The 17,957-nt window shown below is 45.8% G+C and overlaps 2 protein-coding genes across 2 annotated transcripts; both read right to left on the minus strand.

Annotated features, from left to right (window-relative positions):
* Positions 1 to 5,234: 5,234 nt before the first annotated feature.
* On the minus strand, positions 5,235 to 10,008 carry LOC120641168 (probable protein phosphatase 2C 40). Its single transcript, XM_039917166.1, has 9 exons — positions 9,300 to 10,008; positions 9,019 to 9,190; positions 8,549 to 8,699; positions 8,399 to 8,462; positions 7,718 to 7,825; positions 7,187 to 7,312; positions 6,852 to 7,099; positions 5,946 to 6,148; positions 5,235 to 5,860 (listed from the first exon to the last, which is right to left on the minus strand). Exons 1-9 carry the CDS (start codon positions 9,528 to 9,530, stop codon positions 5,826 to 5,828), a joined length of 1,338 nt encoding a protein of 445 aa, XP_039773100.1. The 5' UTR covers positions 9,531 to 10,008; the 3' UTR covers positions 5,235 to 5,825.
* Positions 10,009 to 12,750: 2,742 nt separating this feature from the next.
* Positions 12,751 to 17,671, minus strand: LOC120641169 (uncharacterized membrane protein At3g27390-like). The gene is made up of 9 exons (XM_039917167.1): positions 17,066 to 17,671; positions 16,795 to 16,903; positions 16,364 to 16,559; positions 16,085 to 16,218; positions 15,429 to 15,717; positions 15,232 to 15,338; positions 14,944 to 15,121; positions 13,439 to 13,881; positions 12,751 to 13,288 (listed from the first exon to the last, which is right to left on the minus strand). Exons 1-9 carry the CDS (start codon positions 17,190 to 17,192, stop codon positions 13,120 to 13,122), a joined length of 1,752 nt encoding a protein of 583 aa, XP_039773101.1. The 5' UTR covers positions 17,193 to 17,671; the 3' UTR covers positions 12,751 to 13,119.
* Between the last annotated feature and the right edge of the window lie 286 nt (positions 17,672 to 17,957).

The raw sequence follows: 17,957 nt of genomic DNA on the forward strand, positions 1-17,957 counted from the left end.
CGGATGCTCCACTTGCTAGGAATTCAAATCGCATTCTTTTTGCAAACATGTATTAACAATCCAGATTACCACTACACCTTATCATTTTCTATCAAGTTCAGGTATTATCCCATGCCACCTCTTCATCATGTTCTACAGATACGTATCATCTTTTTGCAAAACTTTTATAGGTAGTAACAATATGGCATACAAGAAAGATAAGACAACCGACAACAATGGGTAGTCATGGAACATTAAAGTCATAAGAATATGAGAATAAATTAATTTTGCAACACATAAACTTATGAGCTTAGATATGATTCTTGTGGATGAGCAGTTTTCTTTGCATCACATGTTTTTTACAGGATGAAACGATTCATGCTACTATTTGGAAATACGATTAGAAAATAGCTAAATTTGCATTTAAAAAATTAGGAAATTAGAAGTTAACCAGAGCGTCACTATAAAAACATCTTGCGTTATATTTTTAGACAAAAGTCAAACAACAAAAGGAAAAAGTAACGGCACCCTTCATGCAAACACAACTTGATACAGTCATCTTCAACCTCTCCTGCAATGCATGCAATGCTGAACATGGACAACACACAATCGTTCAACTAATAATGTGAGCCTCATGTGTTCATACTGTCACTATTGATCTCGATTTCATATATGTACGTGGGCTCGAGCTATAGTGAGACATTGATCGTTCAACTAATAAACAGCTCACCTTCAACCCAATGACCTAGAAAGCTACACTTTGTGGCGAGAGAGAATTGAAAAAAAAATATAACATATAAAGAGACGATGGTGGGAGAATCTTGCTTGCACAAAGGCCAAGATGCAATATGAGAGTGGTATATGGGTAGGTTGGTTGTGGATCTAAAGAATTCAGGCAATACATTTTATGGATTGGGTTAACAGTTGACTTGGATTGTGAGGGGGTATTATGACCATAATTACTAACTAAACCAAGCTATCGTATTACTGAATTAAACTTAGTAAAACAGTGCCAACAATTGTATGCAGTAGTTATTATTGAATTTTTTCCAGTAATTTTACATGTAGTTACCCCTGAGGTGTATAATAACATATATAGATATAGATTCAATTAAAGAGAAAATTTCATGATAGAAAAAGACAAATGATCAAATCGGCACCCATACTATGACAATAGATGTACCACAAATGATGAATTTAACCAAATAATAAAATATCATCTTTTGGCCATTGGGAATTATGGTGGGAGAAAAAAAAGAATCACTCCATCAAAAACCAAACAAAAGTGTGGTATATTATCACGTTGCCATGCATCATCGCGTCTTAAATGTTTGTTTCCATGCCATCTCTCATCTCGCCAGCCACCTCAAACTAAGAATAAAATTTGAGCAGCATTGTTGTTCACAACACATCAACACGAAGAAGAGCGCTTCTCTAACTGCCTACTAAGGAGTTAGAAATCAACATCAACATGGAGAAGTGCGCTTCTCTAACCGCCTACAAAGGAGAATGGCTCCGGAGCAGATAGCCAAAAATGTATAATACTTGAGATTTAAAAGGCTACAACATACCACATCCATTTGATGTCGGTCGGGAGTTAGAAATATGCATGTTAATTAATATGAAAAAAATAAATATATACAATTTTTATTTATTTATTTGGTGAATTAACTGCATCAACACTAGAGAGTTATAAGTATAAACAAAAGTTTAGATTAAAAAGAAGTAAAGAAAACCAATCAATTTTGTCATGTTATATAGAGTTGTTAGTGGGTTTAACTTAAGTTATTTCAAAAGCAACATGTGGTATAGCCTTGAAATGAAAAAAATAATAATTTAGTAGTGTCTAGACTAGCTAAAATAGGGGCACTAAAATTATCCCTAGGTACCATAATGGGCTAAATATGGAGTTTAGCTCTAATCAGGACTAACATGCTCTAACAACCAACTAAGCATTATCTTGGCAATTAGATTACCAATTGGCCCATATTTAGCCCTCTTATTTGGCATCCAAATAACAGAGCTAAAGTTTAACTTTGAGATCCAAACACCCCCTTAATACTTAAGTGTTAAATGAATCCAATAGACGCACTTATGGGTTTATAAATTACCACAATAATAGGTCAAAAATCATAAAATATCTCCATCATTGATCTTAGTGGATCTATGTCATAACAGATCAATTTTTTATGACACAAGAGTAAACTAAAAGCATCTCGATCAGGATGACACACCTATGAAGATTACCTTAAGTGTGTAGTATATAAGTGCAGAGTGAATTAGTGTTCGTAGAATCGTCAATGTGCAATGAGGGAAGTTGAGGAGATCCGTTGCACCCTAATTTCTAGAGCCAGTCTAGAGAAAGATCAGTGGAGCAAATGCAAGAAGCTAAATAGAATCAGTGAATGAGCTTGCGGAAGGTAAAGAGGCTTCCTAGCTACGGGAGGGTGCACGAGGCATTGGTACATGTCAATGAAATAATTTTAGAAGTAAATTTTTTTGTGAAACTATAGAAACAGTAAACAAAATAAAAAAGTATGAAACAACTAAAATTAAAGATCCATAGTGAATCCAAGAAGACAATAGAATTAAGTAAAATTAGCATCATAATTTTCATACAATAGTAAAAGTAATCAAATAAGACTGTATATCAGATACATAAAAGTAACTCCTAGAGATTTTTAAACAAGTTAAGCAAATCAATATATTTTCATACATATTTTTTATGAGACTATTTTCATAGGTATCAGGAAGAAAAAGAAGTAAAAAAATGACTAAATCTAATTCATAATAACTAAATGTTTAGACAAAAAATGGAACAAAAAAGTATCAAATACAATATTAAGAAAAGGGACACTAGGGAGCAAAGGAGGATTGAAAGAATATAACATAACCCCTGCTTTTAGTGTTTTGCTCTTAATTTCATAATTTATACGTCCTAATTGAGGTACATGGATAACGAGATGGGGACTAATCAACCAAGAAAAGAGTTTGTAGAAGCTCCATCAAAATAAGGCATATGCATCTAAATTATGTTTATACATAGATATTCCCTTTTATCATGTACATGTTTTGCGCAATGAAATAAGATGATAAAAATGTGATATCATAAATTGGGATATTTTGACAAAATAATAACAATGAAATAACAAAATAAAATCATTTATATATATATATATATATATATATATATATATATATATATATATATTTACTTTTAAGTTGAAATGATGCCAAATATTATCATGAAATAAGCTAGCTACCCGCGCTATTAGCACGGGCCACCTTGCTAGTTTGGAAGGAAAGAACCGACGAGTTTTTTAACACAAGCAAATGTCTTTGGCTGAAGTGCTGCAACAAATCAAGGCTGACGTGATCGTCAGGAAGATGGTCCTCATGGAGGGCTAGAGTTATCTTAGTTTCATGATTAGTTTTTTTAGTTTTGAGCTCGAGTACACTCCTTTCTGTGTAAGAGAACTTTTACAATGATTGAAAAGATAAAAGCCGTCCATCTGACAAAAACGTATGATAATCAAGATAGAAAGTACCTAGAAGTATCTAGACAAGTAACTGGTGGTACAAAAATGTGGGACCAAATACCACATAGTTTTTTTGCAATGATTGTAAAGTACCAATAGGTACTTTCAGATACTTTTACCTTACATTTTTTATAGCTTTTATCTATGAAAAGTATTTATAAAAATTAAATTAAATTAGTATCCGGTCCCATTTTTTGGTACTTGGTCCCATATTTTGGAAGTACCAGGTACTTTATTCTAGGTATTTCGGGGTACTTTCTACTTTCACCGTCGTAGGATTTTATCAGATGGATGACTTCTACTTTTTTCAATCATTGAAAAATTTCTCAATACCAAAAAATGGGATCGAATACTAATTTAATTTAGTTTTTGTAAATATCTTTCATTAATCAACGGCTAGAAAAAATTCAAAGACAAAAGTACAATGAAAGTAATTATTGGTACTTTATAATTATTGTAACAGAGCTCTTTGTGTAATTTTAATTCTGTAAGACTCTATGTTTTTTTCCTTGAAAACGTCAGGAGAGTTGTGCTTCTTTGTATTAAGATAAAAGAAAACGGTTCTAAGTTACACTTCGCGTCACGACTTCATATACTGGCTCACCTTTTGCCAGATTACACAATAAAAGTCTGGACCAAGAGCAACAATACAAAAACGACTACTTATACTAACTAAACAACTTAGATTTGCTTAGTGCGCTGACTCTAGGTTTGCTTCTACTCTCTTAAATGATATAGCCGTGCAAGCTTTCCAAAAAGAACATCGAGAGGCTCGAATTGAAGGAGGGAGGGAGGGAGGGAGAGAGAGAGAGAGAGAGAGAGAGAGAGAGAGAGAGAGAGAGAGAGAGAGAGAGAGAGAGAGAGAGGACAAATCTTCTTCACTCGAGAACCGATGATGGCACCTTTACTGAATTCGTACTGCCCTGCCCAGCCTGCTGGCGTGTCGCCGTATTTTTACATTGCGCACATGTAAAAGGTCGCCTTGCCTGAGAATCAAATATGCCCTCTTTGAGACTTCAACAACCTTGCTAGATGTTAAATCGTGAGAACTGAAAGGATAAGATATCTATAAAATTTATATAGTTAGTCTTTACTAGAGATTTCTCTCAACATACAAACTGTCCACCTCAACAATACACTATCACATGCAATTAAAATCCACTACACTAGCATTATATTATTCACGTCAACATGTCATGCAATCTAGCATTAATTTATTAGAAGTTTGCACTGGAGCACACTCTTGAAGGATGGCACTCCAGTGTTCCACACATCTCCAAATCTCTTCTGATTCAGAAAGAGCTATATATTTGTATTGCCTACACGTACGTCTGCCTTGCAAATACGCTTCTTTGTATTCACACTAACTATAAATAACAGAAATATTTTGAGACATTAGCATCGACCTGGCTTGTAGAAACATCCCTCTACCAAGATTCCAGGGCGATGTCACGCTCCCTCTAGTCGGTCTTGGCTGCCATGGTGGAGGGCTCCGCTTGGCCACCTTAAACGCCGTCAAGACTCAAGATTGCATGAAAGGAGACGCCAGCCACAACTGTCATCAGCCACACAATTGTACACCAGTAAGCACGCGACACTGCATCAAGGGAAACGAGATTCTAGTGACAACCCCTGCATATGGTCAAGGCTCACAAGCCTCAGAATCCTTATCAAAACAGTTGTAGGTCATCAAGGGAAACAAGAGGGACAGATAGATAACCATGAACAATTCTTCTTCACTCGAGCTTCAAGTGCAGCATTTCAGTACAAGCATTTCAGTACAGCCTGGCATGCCAGCGCAGTATTTACAATGCTTACACGTAAACGAAATCATCGGGTCTACAACACCGATCTTCTTGGATGTAGTAATTACAGTGTTGAATCATGAAGATTATAGGGCACCATACATTCTACATGAGAGCGGGCTACATTGTTGTTGACCTTTAATTGAGGCCTCCCAGTTGAATTACAGGGTCTCAATGCTTAATCCTAGTCGAGAATTACAAAACCGCAGCTATTTGTCACACACCTCTATAACATGAATAATTTACATGACTATTGGCCATCGTCAACATTGTTTGCTAATCTCTTGGCATCACGCCTGTCTGCCACTGCCAGAGCCCTCTATATCAAGAGTCGATCAGATTTGCTTCTACAATCCAGTACTGTATAACTTCTCCAACATATATAGGCTAGGCACAGTGCCTCCCAACATCTGTTACAGGGATAATGCTGATTGCAACAAAAGCATTAGCCCTGGTGCACGCCACTAGTTGGTTGCCTCAAGATGACTCCTGGCCTTGGATACTATTCACTTGACCCACTATTTCTTGATGATGACTCTGTGAATGTAACATTAATGATTTGATTGTTAATACTGCTGGATTTGATAAAAGGTATGAAATATAACTTGGGACAAATATATACCTCGTGAGTGACGCTTCCCCTCCATTGCCTCTTTCTTTTCCTGGCAACTGTGACAAAGGAAAGGGCCATCCCAGGGACGCAACTTTCCGGGCTTTGACAAACCCTCGTGTATGGATACCCCCTGACCAGATCCCAAGTCAATTTGGCAAATTGCGCATGCAAAGAGTTTGAACATATTCCGGACTGGATATTCAGAATTAAGCCTGCATTCACCAAATACCAAGTGTTAGACGTGCCATCATGATCTAAAATTTGGGATGCTTCAGAGGCTCCAACTCCACATGATGTTTTGAGAAAATAATCTTGTTTTCACTTATTTCATCATCTCATGGTCTTCTCACATCATAAAATCACCATAATTAACAGTTGCTCCTTGATGACTCTGAGAAATTTATATTTATAAATTAAAATAAATGCAAATGAAAACACTACAGCAATCAGTTAAACATATGCCATAGATTGAGAAATGTATGGGGAACGACACGCTTGAAGTGTCAACATAACAGCACATGCTCAAATAACGACAAATATAGCACCTTGAGTCCCAAATTACAACACTATTAACTTCCCTGTTAAATACTTGACAACAGCATTTGTTATGCTCTGTCAGGATCTAAATTTTTGTTGTCAAGGCATGTCATCAGCCATTTAAAAAAAAAAGTTTGTATTCCAGCACAAACAATTTCTGCATCCAGGAGAGGTCCTTTTCAGTTGCACATGACAAGGTGCTCCATGAAAAGGTAAATAATTCCAGCTCAAATGGAATCAGGCAAGTAGCAGGAAACATCGTACTTCTTTGCTAGCTACAAGCACCTTAGCAGTAGTGAAATGGTGCTCCATAAATGATAGTCAATTTATTTGCCAACTGTTATGCATCCATCATCAAGATGAGGTAAGGGTACAAACCTCCTTGAAAGGAATGGACATCCGTCCTCGAAGACTTCCTCCACCAAATCTGGCTCAGGATAATTATCCTTATCCGCAACAGATAATGAGTCAGACAATGTTTTCCTCAAAAAGAAACTTTTGAGAAGGCCAAGGCCTTTTCCTGGTGTTTTTGGAGATTCTATAGTGGATTTTGGTTTCTTTGGTGGTATTATATCAATGACAATGCAAGTTGTATCATCTCTCAATCCTTTTGATGCAACAGCTTCCTGGAAACAATGGATTAGTTAGCAATAGTACCGCAGAAGATTTCAGGACAAATGTTATGATGGTCAAGTAGGGTATTAGGACTGTACTTTGACAATTTGATCAGCTGCAGCCTCAGGAGAAAGACCTCGTGCGCAACTAAAAGCCATTTCGGCAGTTAAAGCATCCCAAACACCGTCACTTGCAATAATAAGGCGGCCTCCAGAATTAGACAACTGCAGCAAGGATTATGAGACTATAATTCTTCGGAATGTGATCAAACTAAAACGAGTTAAAAGGTACTTCAGAGAAAACCACATAATAATCCTGTAGTAAAGAAAACATAGTTACAAGCCTACAGCAATGGACAAATTTTGGAACTAATGAAGTAAGGATGAAAATCGGCAGTCACTTCATAGATACTGCAAGATATCCAACTTGACAAATGATCTAACATCTGAATGTAACCGGGTAAATATACAGAACAGAGTATAGTTTGACCTCAAACATTAACCAATTTACAAGGACAATCACATAGCAACAAGAATACAGGTTATGAAATAATAAGAATACCAAACAGTAGATCATTTTGTATATCTGCGAAACTTTGGAATTTGGTATTTTCCAGAAATGGTGTGTACCTTCATCTGCTTCACATAAGGGACAGGAATTATAAATTCACCTACGTCCTGATCACCAATTGATCTTGACAGGCACAGACCACCTGGCCAACATCTAAGGGGACCAATCTGGATGGGCCAAAAAAGGGATCATGGATCAACAGAAAGGAATAAATCAGATGTACAAACCAAAAGATGCCACTGTAAAGGAAAACCTATGGAAAGCTATCTAATACATGTGGCTACTAAAATGTCCAAGACAGTACTCACACGCAGGTTGACTTATCAAGTTATCAGTCTCATAAATTCAAAAATAATAAAAAATAATAGAATGGATACTAGGTGCAGAAACATAGATTTGCCTGACAATTTAAGAGCTGCATCATTTTAGTCAAAAAAACAAAAGCTGCATCCAGCTACCAGCTAGCACGACTTGAAGCCCCACTTACCCAGTGAAAACACTAGATGTTGATTAACTAGACATACGCCATATATTAACCACTAACAGACATCAAACTTCCCGAAGCTGTTTTCCAAAAAAATGCACAGCCTCAAAAACTTCAAAAAAAAAGAATATTGTACCAAAAACTCAACAACAAAAGACCATGCCGGCTGTTTTTCAATAAAGACAGCTCTTTGGCTACCAACTGCAAAAATTAAATGGGAAACTTTTGAGTGGCCATAAAAGGCAAAAGAACAAACCTCGGCACCACCGACGACATTTAGCCTTCCAACTTCGCCTCCGCATTCTGTTACACGTCCAACCCTGCAAATCAAAAACTAACCATTGAGAGGAGCCAAACGTATAGCCAACAGAGGACGACGGCAGGCTCAGTGACAAAGCAATCTTACTCCTCTTCACTGGCATCAAAACGATGGTCAGCCGACAAATAGTAGATGGATCCCTCAGCTTCAAGGACACAACGCGAATCGCCCACGGAAGCAACAGTCACAACGGAGCCGTCAATTATGACGAGCGTCACGGTTGTCCCTGAGGAATGAGCTGAAATGAAAGATATCACACATTAGTTGACAAGCAACGCTCGGCTCTTGTACTGGTTAGTACGGCGTGCCACCAGACCATGCACACGGTCAATTTGAATCAATCACCAAACTGCCGCCTGGCCATAGAGACGCCAGTTTTTTTTTTCTTGGCTTTTTTTTTACAGGACGCCAGGTTGAGTAATTATGGATAGATGTGTTGGTACTCTACTAAACTGGTAGTACAGCGGAGTAGTACTTTCTTTGCTATAGTTGCTCGGGAGGGCACCAAACAGATTAGTTGCATTTCCATGCATGGAATTGGAAGGAACTTGGGTCACCTTTAGTCTGGAAGTCCTTGTCGGTCTTGACGAAGCCCGCGACGAGCGCCCTCGGGAGCGCGGCGAGCCACTCGTCCCCGCTCAGATCGGCGGGGACGCAGCCGAGCACGTTGCCGAGGAGGTGCTCCTTGGCGTACACCGCGGCGGCGCTGCCGTTGTGGCCGTCGAACAGCTGAGGAGAGGCGAACCGTCTCAGAACACGAAGCAGGCGGACTAGCATTGGGGGGAGTCGGCCGAGACTCGAGAGAGAGAGAGAGAGGACGAGGGGGCGGAGCGCTTACGGCGAAGGCGGAGAAGGAGGTGGACGGCGCGCCGGGGCGGCGCTCGCAGGCGGGCTTGAGCAGCGCGAGGTCCTCGCCCTTCTTCGCGCGCCCGGCCTGCCCCGCCGCGACGGCGGGCCGCTCGCCCCCGCCCGCCGCCGCGGCGCGCTCCGCCGACGCCTCCCGCCGCAGCAGGTCCCCGAGCGCGACGCTCCCGGCCCGCCGCCTCACGCCCCGCGGCGTCGCCGACATCCTGTTCCTCCGCGTCACGGCCCCGCCGGCGTCAGATCCCGGCCGCGGCGGCAGATCGGGCGCGGGCGCGGGCGCCGCGCAGCATGCCACCGCCACCCCGCCGCGCTGGCGCCTAGCTAGCTAGCGCGCTGTGGCCTGGCCTGGTCGGGGAGCACGAGCACAAGCGCGCACCCCACCTTTCCGGTCTCCGCTGCCTGCCGCGCTCGCCTTTTTGGGTGGTGGGCGGGCGGGGTTTGGCTGGCCGGGGACCCCGCGCTGCCCCGCTCGGCGCCTTTGCTTTGCCTGCTCTGCTCTGCGGGATGAGGGAGAGGGAGGGAGAGGGGGAGCAGGCGAGCGACCCGTCACATGGGGCGCGCGGTACAGGACGCGCAAATCCAGCCCGCTCCCACGCGCGCCGGCGGCCTCTCTCTCTCCCTCTCGGGTGAAACGAAAATCCCCGCAAAGCGGCGGCCGGGGAGCGGGAGTGCGCGGGCGCGGCGCACTGATGACCGGCCGTGGGCGCGGGCGCGGGCGCGTGCGGCTTTAACGCCCGGGACGCGGCAGGCGGGTGGGTCAAGGCCGCCAGGTGGCCCAGTGGGGGAAGAAGGGGGGCGAGCCCGGCCGAGCGGGTGCGCGCGCGCGCTGGGCCGCCGGCCAGTGGGAGCGCGGTCGCGACGACTCGTGCGTGTCTCGGTCCTCGGCGAGGAGGTCTGCCTCTCCACTCCAGTCGTCCGGGTCTCGGGCAGCGCCCTGTTGCTGCTGCACACCAGCCACCGGCATGAATGAATTTTCTGCTCCCTTCGCATGTGGACTGTGGCCGCGGAGGCGTTGCTGTCCCAAGAGGCAGGATCTGATGTGCGGTCAGATTCTCGGAAGCATTTCCTTTTTTTTTCCAAACTCAAGCGGCCGCGTCGGCTTAAGATGTGTGCATGTGGCTCGCATCGCACGAACGAACGCATTTGCCACTGAAAATGTTTTTCTTTCCAATTATTCCTTGTGCGAATGGGAACATACTGAAACCCTCCATTCACCGTAATCCGTAAGACAATGTTCTTCCAACTTTCCGAGCTAGGGACCTAGCAATCCAGAATGACAGGGCAACTTTCCAACCGAGCTACCGCTCGTTCTCAGCTGTTATAACGATCCCTTCGTGCGAGTGTTATTAACCTAGTGTTGATTATGTCATCATCACCACATAAAGGAAAGTAAAATTTCGAATAGCGGCACAACACGGGGGATTAGCTGAGAACGAGCGGTAGCTCGGTTGGCAAGCGAGCCCGCCCGTGTTCGAGCGCGGGTGCTCACCCGGGAACAGTAGTTTCCTGTTTAATGTGCAGCCTCTCACGCATGGAGCCACAAAGAGACTGCGACGCACTTGTCGTCTGTAGAGCCTTCTGGTGATTTCAAGATGGACGCGATTTAGATTTGAGTGTAGTTGTAGGTTAGTTTGTACATGTGTAGTATGAGTGAGATATGCGCGTGTAGAGTTGGGTGTGTGTGTATATGTACGAACAGATGTTACAGTTGTACCCAGACGTGAGGCTTCAAAAAAAAAAGGGGGCTTAGGATTTTTTCCCCCAGATACAGAAGTTTGATAAGAAGTGTTAATGCCATACTACATGAAACGGAGCTCTGTTTCTTTTTGTTGATTGTTTGACGTCAAGTCTGCGTCTTCCATTACGTACTGGCCATGATGCCCCTGCGCACTGTGCTAGTTCATCAGTGTGGGCCGACTGAAAAGCTAAGGATCCGGCCATCCAATGTCAAGCTCTGTATTTTATTCCCTGTGTTTCTGCGACGGATCTTTCTACTACGATTGTGATCCTAACAAGAAAGCTTCAGTCAAGCCCCACAAAAGAAAACAAAGAAACTAACGACCCAAGGCTGAAAGCAAAAGGGTAATCGAGAAGAGCTTTCGTTCGGTTTTCTTTGTGTGTTAGCGTGGATGCAAGCCCGTCTGAATGTCTGATTTCTCCCGTTCCCTATCATCGACCGGCTCCTGCTTGTTTCCTACCTCGCGTCAACTTGGCGGGATCGACGCGAGCTGCCTCCGCGTGACCGGATCCAAACAGCAACGTTTCTCGTGTCATTCCTGTCACCTCCCTTTCGAGTTTGGAACCGGCTTACACCCCTGGCCTCTTCTATCCAATCCTCCACAAAGATGAAAAGAACCCCCTGTTGTGTTGTCTACATACACTTGGTTTAGCCCCCGTCTTCTTCCTCCCAAGTTGGCGTCTCTGCTTACGACTTGGTTGCTGTGTCCCCTACTCCCCTGCCGTTGGTTGTGGGCGGAGAGACGACGACGGAGCCCGTGCGAGGCGGCCGGCCGCCGATGGCAATGGCGCGGAACGTTTCTGCGGTGGGTACGTGGAAGAAGCAGCTGCTCCCGCGCTGCCACCTTTGGTCTCAACATTGGAGGTGGCGACGAGCCGACGATCGACGAGAGGCCGAGAGCCACGAGACCCCGTCGCTTACTGTCATCACCAAGCTGTTACCGTTAGTAAGCTAAGCAATGCACTAGAAATTTCATTGGAGTTTCAGGCGCCCAATTAACTGAACCGAAACACACGTCTATCAGTGGCAGCAGGCCGGCCGGGCATAACGGCGAACGGGCCCGGTCAGAACAGTCGGTTTCAACGGCGAATCCGAGTCCTCCAGCTGGTGTCAGCATAAGCCTCCAGATGGCCAAACGGGCGCACAGGAAAGTTCAGCTACCGGACGAGCCGAGGACAAGCGACAGGGGGCTAAACGAACACCCCGGGAATCTCGCCCGGATTGGCCGAGCGGAGGAGGAAATCGGGGGCGTACTCTGAAGATTTTTGTTTGGTTTCGGCACCGTCGGGCTCGGCTGAATTCTTGCTTGCTTCCTCAGTTCCTCGTTGCTCCTGTGGTGCCAGGTGCCCACCGTGCCAGCTTTCGACAGGCTATCGATGGACCTTTTCTTGTAAAGATATTGATAAAGAAAGAGGGAACCGTGTGAAGAAAGGTCACAGCTTTTGTTCGAGGGATAAGGGCGTCCGCAATGGTAATAGCCACTACTAACTACGTAATCGACTAATGTGGAGGTGAGAGATAAAAGAAAAAACTATTTTATATTATTGGACCCACACACTCTTCTCATATATTCTTGGACTACGTGAAATATACTAACTATTTACTCATCGCTAGTGACTATTCTCTTTTACTTTTTTATTGCCACATCAGATCTAGCTAGCCAAATAGCTAGCCATTGCAGACGCCCTAAGAGGGACAACACATGTGCATTGGATTGACAAGCTATACACAATCTTTCGGGAAAAAAAGACAAGCTACACACAAAAGAAAATGTACCAAGTGTGCGGTGCAGCCGCTGACTTGTGCCTGAAGTTTCGGCACGCGAACGCCTCTGATCAGCATCTGCAAATGGCGCCTATCTCCTGTAACGACTACTAGTCGACACTTGTACAGAAACCTGAAACCTCCTTACTAGGCTTGAGACACACAAATGGCAGGCACTGGCAAAACGGCGTGCGATATTTACTGAAGGAAAAAAAAAGAACGAAAAAAAAACTGGAGCTACCTGATCCTAAGATGGCTTTAATTACAGTTCGGGATCGCTCCGAAATTAAATTTACACGTCGAGCTGTGTTATTTCGAATAACGAAACCGAGTGGTTCGACGCCGACGACCAGCACGAGCCATCCCGCTCGATGGAGTACGCGATGAGCAGCTTCACGACGTGCCTGTACCTTCTCCTGTACGTCGGGAACTTGGACAGGCTCCTCACGATCCCGACCAGCCTGCCAATACATGCGCGTCACCACCATTAGAACAAGCACCGATGACACAGACGACGAGGAAGATGAACTGATGATGCAGCGGTCGCACTGAACTGAGCAGAAATCAATCAAATCAAGCATGGTTCTCTGAAGAAACAGCATCAAGTATACCTTCTGCTGATGGCCTGAATCTGCGCCAGCCTGACGGGATCCTGGGGCACCTCGTCGCCGTTGTCCCACGCGCTACCGCCCGCGGCGTTGCCGACGAAGAGGGTCAGCTTCTCCAGGAACCTCACCTCCTCCTCCGTCATGCTCAGCACCTGTATCTGCTCCTTGAGCACCAGCACGGGGTGGAAGAACCAGTCCAGCAGCCGGTCCTGGGGCCTGTTGAACTGGTTCACCTCGACGCTGCCCATCAGCAGGCCCCCGGCGCCGGCCTTGATCGACTGCAGCACGCTGCACAGCAGGGAGTAGGAAGGCAGGCCCAGGCTTATGGTCTCGTGGCCGCTTTCCTTTCCCCTCAGCCACTCGCTCAGGCCGACGGCCGTTATGACATTCAGGTTCAGAAGGTCCCTGCCTCTCTGCTCGCACGCCTTCATCGTGTTCTCCCAGATCTGCGAAACAAGGAGCCGAATTAGGACTTCAGGCATGATTGTGACTTGTGAGTGAGCAACATGGGAGGAGGCTGTGCAACTGTATCATCTCTGTAAAATGCTGGAATCATCGAATAATGATAGGCATACTAGTCGGCATTGACAAGATTTCAGCTGTCGTGGACCAATATGGAATTATCAGCACTGAAAATCCCTAAACTTCACCTGACAGGACATCTACCAACATAAACTACTAAACTAGCATTCATAAAGAACGGGATAACCTGATTATTAATCAATAAACTAACTGCCACTTGGGATAGGCTTATTATCTGTTCTTTGTAGTGGTCACAATACAAGGCAAACTCCCATACAAAGAAGCATTGCAAATTTGCAATTGCTTCTTTTGTGAGGTTCCTTTCGTTGGTGAATCATAAATTGCTTCGCTTAGAAATGCGACAATTCAAACGTCTACCTGTACCTACTCTTGTGTGCCTCTTTCATTTATGCAATTTCCTCAATTAGAACAGGCTCACCTACCAAAGAAAGCGTGACCACAGCAACACAAATTTGTCTTGCTATTGCCTACTTGGGTGATGGAGCAGTATAGTTCACAGTATAGTCCCATTCATGACATTAGTACCTTACACGGAGCAAGCAAAACCTAATAAAAGGTAGCATGGGCACAGCAATCAGAAAGTTCTTCTTTCTTTTGTGACATTAACACGCATAAATTACTGCTGAAGGAAATAAGGAACAGGCCCCTCGAAATCTCTGAACTCGACACTGCTTTACTCTGAAGACGGGAAACATTTATGAGTAGCAGCAATTTCCTCTCTTTAGAATGCACAGGAAGACGTATTGCATACATTAAGTAAAAAAGAATGTGTGAACTATAACTAGAATTATAGGAAATTACACAGAACCTCACACAGTTTTACCAAGTTTGCAGGCAGTATCAGAAAAGTTTTCTAAGGTGAAAGCTTGAATAATGTTGTGTCTGAGTAAATTGTGTGCAGGTTGCAGACAAGCTGGGAATGCCATGAAAATTAAAGTCATGATTCATGAAAGAAGGAAACATACCTGGACCATTTTAACTTCTTGTATAGCCTCTCTTACTGATCTTGCAGGAGCCAAATTCGGAACCAACATTGCTGGTGCTGCACTGGAACCAGAAGGATGTTCAGCTCCTTTGACAGAGGCATTTGTTCTGACTGAGAACTCTGTGGAGTTGGATGATTTCCTCTTTCTGTAGGAAGGCCTAATAATTGTTCCAAAAATAGAAGGTTAAACAATCGGGTAGCGAGGAAGAAGCACATGACAAAGGACATCAGGATGTTCAGATCAGAATGGTCAAGGGAAATGCTATACTTTGGGAGAATTGTTCCTTCGCGGAGGTAAAGCCAATCATTGGTGTACTCATCGAACTCTGCAACCATGGCTACGACATATGAAACTCCCCTCTGAAACGATTTCTCCTGCAACAATGAGGCAAGAAAAATTGTAAGTTACATCACATAATCTTCCCCCACAGATTAGCAATAATTCACCACTGGCAGTTCAATAACCTGGAAGACAATGACTGCGCCGTAGAGGCCCACGAAAATGCTCGAGACAATAGCCAACAGGACGCTCCCAACCACCGCCAGTGGCCAGAAAAGGATAGCCAGGCCAGCGATCGGCACGCACACTGTCTCAAGGAACGGGCCTTCGCGGCTGATGAGGTCGTGCAGCAGCCTCTGCCAGCCTTTGAAGAGCATGTAGGGGCTCTTGATCAGCGCGATCACCGTGTAGAGCGGTATGTCCACGACCAACCCCAAGAGAGCAACAACTATACATGAAGGCACATCCAGCAACCTGCAAACAAAATTCAAGATGAATTCACATTATCTCTTTCAAAAAAAGATGAATTCACATTGTGCACCCAGAAGTCACACCTTTCCCTGATTTTTTAATCTGCCAATTGCAACATTGATTTCAAGAAAATGCAGGCAATGTGCGTTGCGCACCAATCATGATGGTGGGATTTGTGCAGAATATACTTCAGTAACAGTCTAACACGGAGAGATGACACATTACCAGAACAGGGTATTTTAGAGTCCGGAAAAAAAAGGCTAAGCACGTCCTTTTCATGACAAACCCATCCTTGTCACCAAGGATTACACACAACACGGAGCTAATCCTAAACAACTGGCAAGCAGTGGGAGGACAGACAGACAGGTACCTTATCGAATGGGGCTCGCGATCCTGGGAGCTCTCGCGCAGCTCCTTGAGGTAGACCGGGTAGGAGTGGAAGCACATGTCCGCGAAGTCCCTAACCACCGTGCAGCTGCCCTTGATCGTGCCCCACGTCCCGTCCTGCCCCCATCCAGAACCATCTCCGCGTTGTCAGTTGTGAGGCAGGCATGATTAGCAGCCGCAGCACCTGAACTGCCTCCGGCCTGCGCCGTGCAGGAGGCAGGAGATGATGCTCTGGAGGACAGGAGGAGGAGCAGTGCCTTACCACAATGCCGTGCACGAACTTCTTGGCCTCGCTCTCCTGCCGGAACGCCTCGAAGGTGGAGATCCAGGGCGTGAAGAAGCCGTAGCCGAGCGCCACCAGCGCGCTGCCGAAGATGCCGAGCCCCAGCCAGAGGCCGAACAGGACCGGCAGCGCGAGGAGCACGGCCAGTTTCAGGCCCGAGTTGATTCGGTCAGTCCTGGATAAAGAATGCGATCGGTCAAACAGTCTGACAAATTTATTTATCCTCGCGAACGATGCAATTGGCAACCGATAGAAACGATTTTTTGGGAACGAAGGGGACGGCAAAATCAATACGAGTAGTACTTGCCAAGAGGATTCTCATTGCAACCGGTGGCAAAAAAAAAAAAAAAAGGGGGGACGAATTGACGGAGCAAGAACACAGCAACCGGAGTTCGTTTCGGGTGGCTTACTTGACGAGCGAGTAGATTGTCCACCAGACGTGCGCCGGGAAGAGCACGAGTATGACGCCGACGTTGCCCAGGATCATCAGCGCCGCCGCCACGGGGCCGACCACCATCGCTGCACACCCATTCAAGAAGCCAGCAAAGTTTTATTCACCACACGGCGCAGGCGCAGAAGCACCCCCACCAAGCGCTGCAGGAGGCTCCGAAATCGAACGAAACATGGCGAGACGAGACCCAGGACGGCGGCAGCAATTCACAGGGAGGGAGGGGGGCGTGCCTTTGATGCCGCCGAGGAAGAAGGCGGCGCAGAAGGAGAAGACCACGTAGGCGACGCGCAGCGACTGCTGCATCGACGTCATGGGCTCCGCGTAGTTGGCCGCCACCCACGCCTTCACCGACTCCATCGACCGCCGCCGACGGACGCTCTGCTGCCGGGGGGGTGCCTCCCTCACATCTACGGCCCCGCGCCGCCGCCGCCAAAGACGAACGGGCCAACCACGCCTCCGCCGCCGGAATCAAGAGACGAAGCGACTAATCTTCGCGGACGGAGAGCGCGAGACGAGAGAAAGAGACGGGCAGGGAAAGAGCCAAAGAAGCGCCCCGCACGCGCGCCCGCCCGCCGGTCCTCTCCTCTCCTCCTCTCGCTCTCGGCCGAGGGAATCCGAGACCGAGCAGGCAGCCGGCGCGGGAAAACGTGAGCAGCTTGCGCGAGAGGCCCGTTACCGTGGAGACCGCCTCTTATAACCTCGCGGGCGGGTCAAACCGGCGGCCGCGCTCGCGCCCCTGTTCTTGCGAGAGCAGAGGAGGGCACGGAGGGGAGAGAGAAGGTTCGCTCGGGGGGGTTTTGCCTTGGGTTTTTTTTTTCGAGTTTATTTATTTTTCTGCGTTAACTGCCCAGCTGCAAGCAGCCTTTTGGTTTGTCTGCGCCCAGGTGGGCCCCGTGGCAACTGCCGGGCTGACGGCGTTCAGGTTTCAGCGGGGGAGGGGAGACCGAGGGAGGTCAGAGTTAACGGCACGGCAGGTAAAGGGTGACACGACATGGGCTGTGTTTAGTTCCACCGAAAAAACACTGTAGCGTCAGAAAAAACACTGTTGCTCACTGTAGTATGTTCCGTTTGTTTGTGGTAAACATTGTCCTACCATGACTTAACTAGACTCAAAAGATTCGT

Source organism: Panicum virgatum, chromosome 7K, assembly GCF_016808335.1.
Source record: "Panicum virgatum strain AP13 chromosome 7K, P.virgatum_v5, whole genome shotgun sequence".
NCBI classification, from domain to species: domain Eukaryota; kingdom Viridiplantae; phylum Streptophyta; class Magnoliopsida; order Poales; family Poaceae; genus Panicum; species Panicum virgatum.

Bases quoted from the DNA above. Each gene is read 5' to 3' on its own strand.
- LOC120641168 (XM_039917166.1), bottom strand. From the start codon at position 9,530: ATGTCGGCGACGCCGCGGGGCGTGAGGCGGCGGGCCGGGAGCGTCGCG. The intron at 8,700-9,018 runs GTGACCCAAGTT...CTTTCATTTCAG, and splicing joins CAAGGACTTCCAGACTAAAG to CTCATTCCTCAGGGACAACC. The intron at 7,100-7,186 runs GTACAGTCCTAA...CATTGTTTCCAG, and splicing joins CAGCTGATCAAATTGTCAAA to GAAGCTGTTGCATCAAAAGG.
- LOC120641169 (XM_039917167.1), bottom strand. From the start codon at position 17,192: ATGGAGTCGGTGAAGGCGTGGGTGGCGGCCAACTACGCGGAGCCCATG. The intron at 16,560-16,794 runs GTAAGCCACCCG...TTCTTTATCCAG, and splicing joins ACAATCTACTCGCTCGTCAA to GACTGACCGAATCAACTCGG. The intron at 15,718-16,084 runs GTACCTGTCTGT...TTTTGTTTGCAG, and splicing joins CGCGAGCCCCATTCGATAAG to GTTGCTGGATGTGCCTTCAT.